This window comes from Dipodomys ordii, unplaced genomic scaffold, assembly GCF_000151885.1.
Source record: "Dipodomys ordii isolate 6190 unplaced genomic scaffold, Dord_2.0 Scaffold138, whole genome shotgun sequence".
Taxonomy (NCBI): domain Eukaryota; kingdom Metazoa; phylum Chordata; class Mammalia; order Rodentia; family Heteromyidae; genus Dipodomys; species Dipodomys ordii.
Window position 1 is genome coordinate 799,413 of NW_012267354.1, and position 14,832 is coordinate 814,244.

The following is a 14,832-nucleotide window of genomic DNA, read 5'->3' on the forward strand; positions in this document are numbered from 1 at the left end:
TCTACCACTTGAGCCACAGCACCACTTCCAGCTTTTTTCATTTTGCTTATGTGGTGCTGAGGAATCAAACCCAGGGCCTCAGGCATGCAAGGCAAACACTCTACCACTGAGCCACCTTCCCAGCCCCTTCATGAGATTCTTATCTCCAATAAAGCACCAGAAAATCAGAAGTGGCGCTGTGGCTCAGATGGTAGATCTCTTGCCTTGAACTGAAGAGCTTAGGGATAGTACCCAGTTCCAGAGTTCAAGCCCCACAACTGACCAAAAAAAAAAAAAAAAAGCTAGCCAAGAGTAAGAAAGGTGAGCCAGCATGTCAGGGCCTGACTTCAAATCCCCTTAACCCGAGTTGGAGCTCTCATACGGGGCTGGGGGAACGGGGGAAGGATTTGTTATTCAGCTTACAAATAACATTCCTCTACATTGTTTTTATCTCATTTGGACTAATGAATTAAAAATTCAGTATAAAGTCTAATATGAACTACAGATAGCCCAAATAAATCTTAAAGCACCATATAATTATTACATATTTCCCTATGAAATAATTATCCACTTCATTTTATAGACTGGTACCAAGTCCAAGTAACTTCTCTAAGGTCACAACACTTAATGGTGGCCTTGAAGCCTGGTTCTCACCAGTCTATATATAATAGATCTACTTCACAAAATTGTGGAAATTATATGCCATCTGGCTGTCACTCATTTGTCCCTTGTTTTATTTTTTTTGATCAGTCGTTGCTGTCCTTCAACTCTTCAGCACAAGGCTAGCGCTTGACTGCTTGAGCCATAACACCACTTCGTTTTCTGGTGGTTTATTGGAGATAAGAATTTCACATGGGTCAGGCCATGAATTTGGGGTATGTTGGGGCGCAGAGGGTAGAAAGAAGAAAAAAAGAATTTCAGGGCCTTTCCTGGCTGGCTTTGAACTGTGATCCTTGGATCTCAGCCTCCTGAGAAGCTAGGATTACAGCTGTGAGCCACCAGCGCCCAGCTTCTTTTACCTTCTTATATATTCCTGTACTGCACATGTTGGCAGGCTACTTTGTTGTTTGTGGATGTTTGAACTAGGATATGTTGTAGGTATTTGAATGAAGGTCTCACACTTGCTCAGCTGGCACTCTATACTTAAGCCATGTCTGAAGCCCAGCTTTTTGCTGGTTAGTAGCTGAATATTTTTTTTTTTTGGTAGGTAGTGGGGCTTGAACTCTGGATCTGGGAGCTGTCCCTGAGCTCTTCAGCTCAAGGTGAGCGCTCTACTGCTTGTGCCACAGCGCCACTTCTGCTTTTCTCTTGGTTTATTGGAGATAAGAGTCTCACAGGCTTTCCTGCCCAGGCTGGCTTTGCACCGAGATCCTCAGATCTCAGCCTCCTGAGTAGCTAGGATTACAGGCGTGAGCCATCAGGGCCGGGCAATACTTTTTTTTTTTTAAACACTAGTACTGAGTATTAACCCTGGTCTTTGGACTTTTACATGGCTTTCTTGCTCACTGCTGGCACTTATCACTTGAGCCAAGTCTCCAGTCTGGCATTTTGTCTGTTATATAGAGATGGAATCTCTTCAGACTTTTCTTCTTGGACTAGCTCTGAATTGCAATCCTCCAGGTCTCAGCCAAAGTACCTAGGATTTCAGATTTGAGCTACCAACATCTGGTTAAAGTTATTATTTTAAAAGAGCATCCACAACCTGGTCCCTAGCTATAGGGCACCTTACTCACTTGTGAGGTTTGCCTGGGCAGTTAGAGACTCAGGCGTTTCTTGCCCTAGGGTTGGGGGAGAGAGAAAGGCTCCTGAAAGAGGAAGCACTGGTTAAAGTGCAATGACATGGTGAGCTAGATCTACCTGTGCTGGAGAGGAAGATTATTAAAATCTGAGAACACTAAAGTCAGCAAATCAATATAGAAAAGTTTCAACTTCCATGAATCTTCAAACAGTAACAGGACAGTTAAAAATTGCTTTTTTATTTCTTCCTCTTGTAAAAGGAGATTCAAGTTCAGCAGCTTTCCTTTCCTGCCCACAAGTCCCCAACGAGAGACCACAGGCATCTGATCTGGGCTAGAGAAGAACACGGGCCTCAGATATGCACCTCCAACTCTGAGGTGCAGTAGTCGTTTGAGTCAGTAAATCAGCACTAAACCCACCAGAAAAGAGCAGCACCACTCAAAGACCCAGGGAGTAGTTAGGCCTCAAACTTTAGAGGCAGGCTTCTGAGAAGTCTTGAAACTAGAGGCCACTCAAGCTTGGCTGGAGCAAACCCAAAAACGACAAAGCTGATGTGACCTCTGCTTGTACAGAGGGATGTCAAGGATGAGACAGTGGAGCTATCTGCAGAAAAGCCAAACATCCAGGTCTTTCAGAAGGCAGGAAGCAATCTAAGTGGTGTCCTGGTCACGTCAATGCTATAGTCCATTTTCATGTGCCTGAGCTGGCTGCAGGAGTCAGTCAGCTGTGGACCAGAGGCAGGCTTCCAGGTGGAGAAAGGGTGACAACAGATAACTTGGGCATGCGAACTTGTCTCTCAGGATACGTCCAAGAGGAAAAGCTCACTCCCGTGGTCGGTTGACCATGACTTCACCCAGAGCCTCCAACACCTCCCGCTTGTAGTCCTCAAAGTCACCATCAATTTGGCTAACACTCTGCTCTTCCACCACCCACAGCTGGCAGTTGGTTTCTGTTATGAGTCGGGCGTCATGGCTGACAACAATAACAGCTTAGGAGGAGAAAGAAGAGACTTAGAAACAAAAGAATGCCTGCTCTCTTGGGGGGAGGAGGACATGCTTAGAGCTCACTTACCACCCTTGTACTCATTGATGGCCTCGCCCAGAGCATCGATAGATTCTATGTCCAAGTTATTGGTTGGTTCATCCTATGAGGGAAAAAAAAGTAAATTTTAAAAATTCTCCCTGCTTATCTGTGAATAATGTATAATGTTTCTCCTAGGGAACAAGCTGTTAAAAGGATGCCTGCTTATTTTACTGCTATATATAAAGAGCAACTTTTATTGCTAAAAAACAACAAACCCCCAGATGAACATTATAATGCCTGATTTCCATTGCTGTGACCCATATACTTCACTCCCCTCTTCACCTCCCCCAACTGTCCAGCTCACTCACCAAGATGAGGACATCAGGCTCCCGACAGGCCAGCTCTGCAAACACTACCCGGGCTTTCTGCCCACCTGAAGCAGAAGAAAAGGGAATCTATAGGTTTTCTATTACACTACTGAAGGTAAACCGCGGAGATGTGCTTATCTTTGCTGAAGCCCCCCAGTTCCTAGGTCCTCCTCCTTTCAGCCTCTAATACCAATCTGTACAAAAAATGAGGAGGGCACCCTTCCTAGTCCCCTGCAGTTATACCAGAGAGTTTGCAGATCTGGATGGTGTGGGCATGGCTCTCAAGGCCAAAGCGGCCCAGGCACTTGCGGGCATCCTGATAGGGCAGGTTGAAGCTCCGCTGCAGGTACTCAGTGGGTGTCTCCTCCATGTGCAGCTGCTCTGCATACTGCTGATTGAAGAAGCCAATTTTCTGCCCAAGAGATGGAAGTGATCAAGTCATGTTTCTTCTGTCAGATTTTCATTACTTAATTTCCAAAGCCAACTTACCAGTCGGTGGTTCTTTCTCATTTCTCCATGGGTCTGCAAAGCAAAAAGCAATTGGTAAGAGAAAAGGGGCTGCATCACTCTATCCCAACTTTTCTGAAGGGAAACAAATACCAGATTTCTACTGGAACCAAGTATATACAGGAAAGGGTCTATGGACATTCTTCCTAATAGCACAAGGGCATACCCAGGAAATTTTAAGCTTAAGAAGGAAAATAAAGAAGAGGAGACAAAAAGTACAGAGAAGGAACTTCCACATACAATGAGACTCATAAACAGCAGTGCTATTCTCTACCTCAGATGAGGTTCAGGGACCTAATAACACCATATAGGGCTGGGAATGTGGCTTAGTAGTAGAGTGCTTGCCTCACACATATGAAGCCCTGGGTTCAATTCCTTAGTACCATATACACAGAAAAAGCCAAACAGCACTGTGGCTCAAGTGGTAGAGTGCTAGCCTTGAGCAAAAGAAGCTCAGGGACAGTGCCTAGGCCCAGAGTTCAAGCCCCAAAACTGGCAAAAATAAATAATAAAATAACACCTTATAAAGACCTACTCTGCAGGTATGAGGACACAGACCTCTGCTGGAGTAAGGGAAAATGGCTACAACTTTTCTTATCTACTGCAAAGTCCTAAAAGCAATTCCAAATGACTACTGCCATCAAATACATTATGGTAGACCATATAAAACATATGGTATGCATATAAAACATAAAAAAAAATACTTGAGGGGCTGAGAAGGTGGCTCAGTGGTAGAGCGCTTGCCTTGCATGCTTCGATTCCTCAGCACCACATAAGCAAAAAGAAAAAAGCCAGAAGTGGCGCTGTGGCTCAAGTGGTAGAGCTCTAGCCTTGAGCTGAAGAGCTGAGGGACAGCGCCCAGGCCCAGAGTTCAGGCCCCACGACTGGACCCAAAAAAAAAAAAAAATTGATGTGCATTCTCTGGAGAAGGCGGGTTCTGAATTCATGTGTAAGGCAGGCGCTGGTGGCTCACACCTGTAATCCTAGCTATTCAGGAGGCTGAGATCTGAGGATCATGGTTCAAAGCCAGCCCAGGCAGGAAAGTCTGTGAGACTCTTATCTCCAATAAACCACCAGAAAACTGCAAGTGGCACTGTGGCTCAAGTTGTAGAGTGCTCGCCTGCCTGGAGCTGAAGAACGCAGGGACAGTGCCCAAACAAAGTTCAAGCCTTACAACCAACAAGAAAAAAAAAAAAGAATTCATGTGATATCTCATTTATAAAGAAATACAATACACATCCGCAAAAGCTAGAAGGAAAAAGCTATCCACCAAACCCAAAACATTCATACCAGTTACCTTTGTAATTTCCTTCTGGCTTACACAATTTTTAGCCATTCTACAATGGTGATGTATTTTCTTTTTCTTTTCTTTTTTTCTTTTCGTGTGTGTGTGTGTGTGTGTTTGTGTGTGCGTGGGTGTATGTGTGCACACACGCGTGCCTATCATGGAGCTTGAACTCAGAGCCTGGGTGCTGTTCCTGAGCCTCTTTGTGCTCAAGGCTAGTACTCTGCCACTGGAGCCACAGCACCACTTCTGGCTTTTTATGAGTAGTTTATTGGAGTCTCACAGGGGCTGGGACAGTGGCTCAGTGGTAAAACACTTGCCTTGCATGCAGGAGGCTCTGGGTTCGATTCCTCAGCACCACATAAGCAAAAAGGAAAAAAAAAAGCCAGAAGTGGCACTGTGGCTCAAATGGTAGAGCGCTAGCCTTGAGCTGAAGAGCTGAGGGACAGTGCCCAGAGTTCAGGCCCCACCACCGGACCAAAAAAAAAAAAGTCTCACAGACTTTTCTGTCTCAGCTGGCTTTGAACTGTGATCCAGAGATCTCAGCTTCCTGAGTAGCGAAGATCTACAGGTGTGAGCCACCAGCTCATGGCTTTTTTTCCCCACCTCAAAGCTAGTGTTCTACCATTTGAGCCACAGCTCCACTTCTGGTTTTTTGGTGGTTAACTGGAGTTAAGTCTGACTTCCCTGAATAGGATGGCTTTGAATCATGATCCTCACATCTCAGCCGCCAGAGTAGCTAGGATTACAGGTGTGAGCCACCAGTGTCCAATCCTTATGTTTTCTGTATAAGCAAAACATACACGAAAGGGTGGCTCCAAATCCCTACCCTGCCCTTTGACCTGTCCTCTGAAAATTGAGCTGAACTCTTTCTCCACAGCCTCTCTTATCAGTCATCTAAGATGAGGTCTGTATTAAGTCTGCCTGCAGAGATGTTCCCTAACTCCAGCCACTGGTGAATGGCAGGGCCCACATACTGCTCACACTCTCGATTCTTGCCTCCAGGACTCACCGGTGTGAGCTTGCCAGTCAGCAGCAGAAGCAGTGTGCTCTTTCCCACACCATTAGGGCCCACAATGCAGACTGCAAGAAGAAAGAAAGGTAGTCAAAAAAGGAGGTGCCCAAAATTCTCCCTGTTCTTGCTCCATATACCAAGCCACTCAATACCAACTTACTCCTTGAGTCCATGTCGATGCCAAAATCCAGGTTCTTAAAGAGTGGTTTCTGCCCCTCATAGCCAAATGTCACGCCTGTGAGACAGGAAAAGAAGCAAACTTAAATTCTCAGTCATCCACAGGCCCCTCGAAAGTCCTGGCCTTGGAAGAAAGGAAGAGGAGCAGTCTCATGAGTACCCATGCCCTGCCTTCCCGCTGGCAGTGCCCTGTCACTCACCATGCAGGCCCAGCACCGGAGGGCTGAGCGGTGGTGGGTCTGGGAAGGTGAAGCGCACTGTGTATTCCTTGGGGCGCTTCAGGAGCTCAGGGGCCTCCTGGGATTCCTCATCCTGGTTTTTCCGCCGGCATTTCTGCTGCTTTCGAGTCAAGGCTTCCTTTGTTTGCTTTTCCTGGGAGAGAAAAAAGGGAGGAATCTGAAGACTGCCCAGTAGTCGCTGCAGTGTGTCGTTTCCCACTGTTAAAAAAGCAGGGCTTACCGCCTGCTTGGTGGACTTGCCACCAGCCTTCAGCTCCTTCAGCTTTTTCTCCTGCTTCTCATACTGCTTCAGCAGTTCTTTCTGCTTCTGTTGGTACATCTTCTTAAAGGTCACTGCGGTGCAAAAAAGGAATAATCAAGAACAGGCGAGGATGTGGGAAGGCACAACTGTCTGGAAGTCTGCAGAGATTTAGTTTATCACCATAGCCCTGCTGCCAGGATCCATCTCTTTCTTTCACCCTAAAATATCCCACTTACTATAATTGCCCCTGTAGTAATGGAGCCGCTGGGCATCAAGATGGATGATATCTGTGCAGACGTCATCCAGGAAGCCCTGGTCATGGGAGACAATCAGTAATGTCTTCCGCCAGCCCTGAAGGTAGCTGTGATTTAGAGAAGAGTGTGCAAGTGTTACAATGGTTTGCGGAGAGGCAGATGATGGGGCAGGAAGGGAGGGAAAGAAGCCCATTATGGGAACCCATGTAAAGGCCATTATCAAGGGTAACGCACTTATTGAGCCAGATGACAGCATTGAGATCTAGGTGATTAGTAGGTTCATCCAACATCAGCAGCGTGGGCTCCATGAACAATGCCCTGGAGGGAAGAACAATGGCACATTGGTAGGGTGAAGGAAGGAAGACCTTTGCTCAATAGCTCCCGAAGCCTCTGAGAGGCAGAGTCTAGCATCATAAACAAGCTTCTCAATCTCTCCTCAGAGAAGGTCACAGGTAGAGCACATACTATCAGCAAGGGAGAAAAAAAGATCCTAATCTCTCACAATGTACACAGTATGGCAGGGAGAAGGTGGCTTCGAACTTCCCTACTGGCCTTAGAAGAGTGGGAAGAAGGGAAAGTCCTGGCAGTTTGAGGATAGAAGAGGGTGGTAAGGTGTACTGCCCACCTGGCTAGAGAGACACGCATGCGCCAGCCCCCTGAGAACTTCTGTGTGGGGCGGTTCTGCATCTCAGGGTCAAAGCCCAGACCAGCCAGGATCCTCCGTGCTTTGGCTTCTGCAGCTGCTGCCCCGGTGGCCCGCAACTCTTCATATACCTGGGAGGAGGGAGAAGAGGACACATGTCTGAGGGTCCGGGGACCCCTGAGTCTTAGCTCGTGTCCCCTGCGCCATCTCCTCTACCTTCTCTAGCTTTTCAGCAGCTGTGTCATCCCCCTGCTCCAGCTGTCCCTGAAGCCGGCGCTCTTCCTCCAACAGCTTCAATCGCTTAGTGTCAGCACGCAGAACAGCCTGTACTGCTGGTGTTTCATCTGCTACCACCTCTGCGGAATAGAGAAGAACAGTCAGAGCACCCAGGAGCCAAGGTACCTATTTCCTCTTCCCTTAGTTCCATCTCTGCTCTGCTTGACCCTGCCCAGAATTTTTCAATAAGACATTTTCAAGCACCTGCCTAGCAAGTATAAAGCCTTATGTAAAAGCCCCACTGCTGCTCAAAAAAATTAAACTGTCAAGTCTGTTATTTACCTTCCCCTCCTTTCTTTAGTCTCCCTCTCAGTTCCCAGCCTTTCCCACTATCCTCCCAACTCCACAACCACAACTTCTGGTTTGGGCTTGTTTTTCTACCTCAGCTGCTCAGCCCCAGGCCCTCCACCCTACTGGCCTCACCCTGCTCGCACAGCAACACGTCAATGTTGGGAGGGATGCTCAGGGCACGATTGGCAATGTGCTTGAGGAGTGTGGTCTTGCCTTTGCTGAAGAACAAGAGTTATGAGGACTTGCCCACCATAGATAAATCCCCTCTCTGCCCTCCAGACCCATCTCCTCACCCGTTGGGTCCCACGAGCCCATAACGCCGGCCAGCTACAATGTACAGGTCAGCATTGACAAATAACTCCTTGCCATGGGCTGAGATGCTGAACTTCTCCAACTGTGACCAGCAGGGGAGAGGAAAGGGAGATCAGCACGAGACCTTTGAGACAGGAGCTGTGACTTTTGGGAGCTTCTGACCCATAGCTCTAGCAGAATCCCGCACCCCTCACATGGACACCTCTGTGTCCACTGCCTCTCATGGGAGTCTCACCATCCTCAAGCTAGATTGTCTCACTTATATCCCTCCAATAGTAGCCAATCTTTCTACTGAGTTTTCTAGATCCTTGTACAAATGCCCCTGCCCTGCTTTTCTGGTAAACTAGCTCCTTCACATCCTGCTGCCTGGGTTGCCACAACCACTCAGGGAAAATCCAACAGGCTCCTCCCTAGGTGAACAGTTTAAGCAAGGGCCCCATCCAACCTCACCTTAATGTCAGATGCATTTTCTAACATGGCCTGGCGGGAGGACACCTCTGCCTGGGATACAGAGAAGTCATTTTCGGCAGCATTAGCTGCTTTTAATGAAGCCACCTGGCGTTCATAATCCATCTGAGAAGGAAAGAAAAACTGTATGAGGCCATCTGTATCATGCCAGTCTCCTATCACCGTATAACAAGACTGTATTCACATGCTGAGACAAGATTCAGAGAACATGCTTTGTTCCTTATTCTAAAAGTTTAACTTCCAGTAAAACACCCCAATTTTACATGCCCTTTTAGCTGGAGCATAAAAAAAAAAATCAAATTCTCTTACATTGACTACAAAGAACCAATAACTTACCTGTTTTTTAAGCTTTTTCTTCTCCTTTTTGCTGAGATTTGCATAGGGATCATCTGCCTTAGTAGAATCTCCCTCCTCGTTCTCTTCTCCTTCTCCCCCTGAGCCCTATAAAATGATTTTTAAATAAAACAAATAAGCCAGGCACCAATGACTCATGCCTATAATCCTAGCTATTCAGGAGGCTGAGAGCTGAGGATACTAATTTGAAACCAGCCTGAGCAGAAATCTGTGAGACTCTTATCTCCAATTAACCAGGAAAAGCTAAGTAGCCTGTGGCTCAAGTCGCAGAGCACAACCCTTGAGCAATAAAGTTCAGGAACAGTGCAACAGGCCAAGATCAAGCCCCCACGCCTACCAAAAAAAAAAAAAAAAAACCAACAACAAAAACAAGCCAGATGGCTCAAGCCTGTAAACCTAACTACTTATGAGGCTGAGATCTGAGGATCACGGTTCAAAGCCAGCCCAGGCAGGAAAGTCAAAAAAATCTTATCTCCAATTAACTACCAGAAAACTGGAAGTGGTGCTATGGCTCAACTGGTAGAGTGCTAGTCTTGTGCTGAAGAGCTGAGGGACAGCGCCCAGGCCCAGAGTTCAAGCCCCACACCTGACAAAAACAAACAAAAAATTTCAAAGCTGAAAACACAATATGGCTCTTTATGAAAAATATTTAGACTCCTGCTTTGAATAGCAACAACCCCTAGAATCTCAATTTCCCCTAAAAGCTGCAGAGCCTAAATCCCTCTGTTTCTCTCTCTCTCTCACACACACCTGTTCTGTCTTCTTGACCTTTTCCTTCTCCTTCTCCTTCCCTTGTTTAGGAGGCTCCTTTTCTTTAGTTACTTCTTCTTCCTCTTCATCATCCTCTTCATTGTTCAAAGCAGCAAATTTATTCTGAGGCTAACAGACAAGAGAAAGATCTGATGAAATGTTCTAATTCTCAAGATCTAGTTCTTGGGCTGGGAAGGTGGCTCAGTGGTAGAGCACTTGCCTTGCATGCCTGAGGCCCTGGGTTCAATTCCTCAGCACCACATAAGCAAAAAGAAAAAAGCTGGAAGTGGCGCTGTAGCTCAAATGGTAAAGTGCTAGCCTTGAGATGAAGAGCTGAGGGACAGCGCCCAAGCCCAGAGTTCAGGCCCCACGACCAGACCCCCCCAAAAAAATTAAAAAAAAAAAAATCTAGTTCTTTGTCCTGCCAGTCATTCTCTCACCTTTGCCTTTCCTTTGGACTTCTCTTCCTTTCCCTTTTTGCCCTTAAGGCCAGGCTGTTGGTCTTCAGATACAGCCTGCAGGAGACACACATTAATTTTCACTTAATTGCTTAAAAGCAAAAAATTGCTTAAAAGAAAAATATTCTGATTAACTATGAGTGCAGCTGGGGAGAACCTGACAGAAGAGCTAGTTTAAAAGTGCCACACCCTCGCCAAAGGCACTATAGAGAATGGGAGCAACCACTCTCACCTTGTTGATCCGATTCTTCTCTAGTTTGGCAGGTTTAGAAAAATGTTTTTCTTCTTCCTCTTCCTCCTCCTCTTCACTCTCATCCTGAATCAGGGCTGCAAAAACATTACCACCCTAGAGGAAAGAACCACAAAAGTCAACAGAGATGGTCATGGCCATGTTTATACCCTTGGGGTCTCTGCTTACCAATAAACAATTCACCTTGGTTTTCTTTCCTCCTCGGGGTATCGTTGCAGGTACTGGAATGACCAAAGGCAAAGATGAGATAGGCAAGAAAATATCAGTATCTGGCTCCTCCAATTCAAAGACCAAAGTAGGAGGTATCATTCCTCCTCATTCAGGATCCCAGGTACTCATTTCTCAGGTCACTTACCATCATCCTCCTCATCACTGCCTGGCACGGAGAGCTTCTTGAGACGCTCCATGAGTTCTTTTTCCTCTCCATCATCATCTGCATCTTTCTTCCGCCGGCCTTTTCGGGGGTCACGCTTTTTCTTTTGCTGCTGAAAGCAAAAGAAAGTGGGAGGATGAAGCCAGACTCCTGATCTACTTTTTTTCCCCATAAACTGAGCAAACCAATGTTAGCTGAAGAAAGGCTGAAGGACTCAAGGTGTTCCCAGGATTGGGGCCTCTATCACTTATACCTGTTGCTGCTGGTGCTGTTCCTTCTCCTTGAGCACTTTCTCTTCTTCCCCAGCCTGTTTATCTTCTACTGCCAGCTCCTCAAAGAACTATTAACGGGTTAAGATATGGACAAGCATGGGTCTAAGGTCAATCTCTCTGTACACACAGGTTCTCCAACCAATTCTCCCCTTGTTTCCTCTCTCTCCCTCTTTTTAGTATCAGTTGGTATTTTAGTTTTAAATTTTTGGAACAATATCTTGGTCTGTTGCTTAGGTTGGCCTCAAACTTCTAGACTCAAGCAATCCTCCTGCTTTCATTTTCCAAGTACTGGGACAACAGCCACATCTACCATGCCTTGCTATCCCCTCATGGCAAGACCATTTTCCCTTCCCTGCACTTCCCACCACCTTCACATGGCCATTTATTTTGTATGGAAACACCCATAGTCATTTCTCCTCTTCCCTCATTTTCTCACCGTCTTTTTGGTCTTCTTATCCTTCTTCCCTTTCTTTACCACCTTTTCTGGAAGGTGAAGCAGACATCATGAGTGCTTTATTCACAAATTCCAAGGCAAGCTAAGCTTCCCTGCAGAATTAACAGTGGCTTTGGCACAACAGTACTATTTTGTTGGCTCACTTGTCACAGCCCATACTTTATCCTATTCTACAAGTTCTGCAGAAGTAATCATTTCAATCCTCATTCATTCATCCCATAAATATCTAGTTACTAAACGGCTACCAGCTATCAGAAACAAGTGCAGCAGCAAATAAGATTACTCTACTTTTCTCTTTATCTTGCAGGCTTGAAAACAACTTTAAAGAGTAGTCTCAAGTGCTGAACTTTCCAAAAGGGAAGGTAAAGGCAACTTGGTGGAAAGGGGCTGAACTTATCTCATGCTGTCCTCCCTGTGGAGATGGTATTTAGCTAACACCTGAAGTATGAGGAGTTGTTAGGCACAGGGTGAGGATCCAGTGCTGACACAGGTCCAGCAATGAGAAGCCGTATGTACCAGGAAAGAGAAAGACTAAAATTCAAATGTTGGAAGGTAGAAGGGAACAAGGGAAGGCTGCAGTTAGGACCATATAATCAGGTTAAGGAAGCAGATACCAGTGGCTGTAATCGTAATACACAGGAGGCTGAGATCTGAGGATAACTCAAGGCCCACTGAAGCAGTAAAGTCCATGAGACTCTTACCTTCAGTAATTAATCACCAAAATGCCAGAAGTGGAGCTGTGGCTCATGTGGCAGAGTACCAGTCTTGAGTTTAAAAAAAAGCTAAGGGGGCTGGGAAGTTGGCTCAGTGGTAGAGCGCTTGCCTTGCATGCCTGAGGCCCTGGGTTCGATTCCTCAGCACCATATAAGCAAAAAGAAAAAAAAAGCCGGAAGTGGCGCTGTGGCTCAAGTGGTAGAGTGCTAGCCTTGAGCTGAAGAGCTGAGGGACAGCACTCAGGCCCAGAGTTCAGGCCCCACAACCGGACCAAAAAAAAAAAAGAAAAAAAAAAAAAGCTAAGGAACAGAACCCCAGGCCCTGAGTTCAAGCCTAGTACTGGAGCATGCAGGCATGCATACATAGAGACATAGAGACACAGAGACACAGAAACAGACAGACAGACAGACACACACACACAATTCAGGTTAAGGAATGGGGACTTTATTGGTATGACCACTTTTTGCACTTTTTGGCTTCATTATAGAACAAGGGCAAGGAAACAATAATGCAAAATCTGTTGGGAGACCATGATAGTACTCTAGGTTGGTGGTGAGGAAAGTGAGAAAAGCAGAATTTTTGTGATGGAAAAGAAGTGGAAAATAAAAGAGGGTACTCACAGGACTGGGACTGGGGCTCAGTGGTAGAGTGCTTGCCTAGCATGCATGAAGCCCTGGGTTCCACTCCTCAGTACCACATAAACAGAAAAAGGAGGAAGTGGCACTGTGGCTCAAGTGATAGAGTGCAAGTCTTGAGCAAAAAGAAGCTCAGGGACAGTGCCCAGGCCCTGAGTTCAAGCCTAGGACTGGCAAAAAAAAAGGAGGGTACTTACAGACCACTCCTTTTTAGCTAATAAAATTAAGTTGGCTAGTGATTCCGCTCATTATTTCAGGAACTAATGGCAGAGAAGGTCACCCTGTCTTCTATGAGTCCAGTTACAGATATGTTGTATGTGAAACTTACAAGCTGCATAGTTGGCTTGTAAGTACATGGATATCTGGGTCTACCTTACCAGCACATTACAGCAAAATATATTGTTTTTATCTGTGTGTCAGTCTGTCATCCTAATAACCTTGACAACTTCATCTGTGTTCTGGGGATCAGAGGGAGAAGTAAGTTTGCTGATTCCACTAATTCTAACTCTGCCTTCTGTCCATTTCTCTGAAAGTAGAGGATCAGGTCTAACATCCCTCTCCACATTTTTTTTTTTTTTGGATCCGGTCATGGGGCCTGAACTCTGGGCCTGGGCGCTGTCCCTCAGCACTTCAGCTCAAGGCTAGCGCTCTACCAGTTGAGCCACAGCACCACTTCCGGCTTTTTTTCTTTTTCCTTATGTGGTGCTGGGGAATCGAACCCAGGGCCTCATGGACGCAAGGCAAGGCTTTACCACTGAGCCACCTTCCCAGCCCCCTCTCCACATATTATGCCAGTGGCGCATGCCTGTAATCCTGGCTACTCAAGAAGCTGAGATCTAAGGATCTCAGTTCAAAGACAGGCTGGACAAAAAAGTCCCAGTGAGACTCTTATCTCCAATCAACCACAAGAAAACCATAAGTGGTACTGTGGCTCAAAGTGGTAGATCACTAGCCTTTTTTTTTTTGGGGGGGGGGCCCAGTCGTGGGTTCTGAACTCTGGGCCTGGGCGCTGTCCCTCAGCTCTTCAGCTCAAGGCTAGCACTCTACCACTTGAACCACAGCGCCACTTCCGGCTTTTTTCTTTTTTGCTTATGTGGTGTTGAGGAATCGAAACCAGGGCTTCATGTATGAAAGGCAAGTGCTCTACCACTGAGCCACCTTCCCAGCCCCATAAAGCACTAGCCTTAAGCAAAAGATCTCAGGGACAGCACCTAGGATCTGAGTTCAAGCCCAATGACCAACCAACCAACCAACAAAAACCATCCCTCCCCTTCCACTCATCAAAGTGGGAAGAAGCAACCTCATTATCTCTTCATATCCAGTCTTTCCAGTATTATATAAACCATCACATCTATACAAAAGATCCCTATAAGCATTTAACTTTAAAAACATAAAAGAAGCCGGGTGCCGGTGGCTCATGCCTATAATCCTAGCTACTCAGGAGGCTGAGATCTGAGGATCGCTGGTCAAAGCCAGCCTGGGCAGGAAAAGTCCATGAGACTCTTATCTCCAATAAACCACCAGAAAACTGGAGTGGTGTTGTAGCACAAGTGGTAGAGCACTCGCCTTGAGCTGAAGAGCTGAGGAACAGCGCTCAGGCGCAGAGTTCAAGTTCCACGACAAAAACAAAACAAAACAAAAACAAAAAACAAAATAATATATTGGGCTGGGAAGGTGGCTCAGTGGTAGAGTGCTTGCCTTGCATGCATGAGGCCCTGGGTTCGATTCCTCAGCACCACATAAGCAGAAAAAAAAAG

General features: G+C 46.2%; 1 protein-coding gene across 2 annotated transcripts in view; it reads right to left on the reverse strand.

Annotated features, from left to right (window-relative positions):
• Positions 1-1,934: 1,934 nt before the first annotated feature.
• The window catches only part of Abcf1 (ATP-binding cassette, sub-family F (GCN20), member 1), a 14,992-nt gene continuing 2,094 nt past the window's right edge, over positions 1,935-14,832 (reverse strand). The window contains exons 2-25 of one of the 2 annotated variants that reach the window (XM_013031193.1): positions 11,709-11,755; positions 11,254-11,340; positions 10,983-11,109; positions 10,811-10,848; positions 10,610-10,723; positions 10,360-10,434; positions 9,920-10,048; positions 9,152-9,256; positions 8,798-8,920; positions 8,329-8,429; positions 8,168-8,253; positions 7,685-7,824; positions 7,451-7,599; positions 7,060-7,143; positions 6,808-6,932; positions 6,551-6,663; positions 6,292-6,463; positions 6,075-6,149; positions 5,912-5,982; positions 3,597-3,629; positions 3,351-3,519; positions 3,108-3,172; positions 2,788-2,860; positions 1,935-2,704 (exon numbers count right to left, since the gene is read on the reverse strand). In XM_013031193.1, coding sequence (XP_012886647.1) covers positions 2,538-2,704; positions 2,788-2,860; positions 3,108-3,172; positions 3,351-3,519; positions 3,597-3,629; positions 5,912-5,982; positions 6,075-6,149; positions 6,292-6,463; positions 6,551-6,663; positions 6,808-6,932; positions 7,060-7,143; positions 7,451-7,599; positions 7,685-7,824; positions 8,168-8,253; positions 8,329-8,429; positions 8,798-8,920; positions 9,152-9,256; positions 9,920-10,048; positions 10,360-10,434; positions 10,610-10,723; positions 10,811-10,848; positions 10,983-11,109; positions 11,254-11,340; positions 11,709-11,755 — 2,468 coding nt within the window. In that variant the 3' untranslated portion in view covers positions 1,935-2,537. Of the gene's footprint in view, positions 2,705-2,787; positions 2,861-3,107; positions 3,173-3,350; positions 3,520-3,596; positions 3,630-5,911; positions 5,983-6,074; positions 6,150-6,291; positions 6,464-6,550; positions 6,664-6,807; positions 6,933-7,059; positions 7,144-7,450; positions 7,600-7,684; positions 7,825-8,167; positions 8,254-8,328; positions 8,430-8,797; positions 8,921-9,151; positions 9,257-9,919; positions 10,049-10,359; positions 10,435-10,609; positions 10,724-10,810; positions 10,849-10,982; positions 11,113-11,253; positions 11,341-11,708; positions 11,756-14,832 lie in introns of both variants that reach the window. The other variant, XM_013031192.1, reaches the window with a different exon arrangement.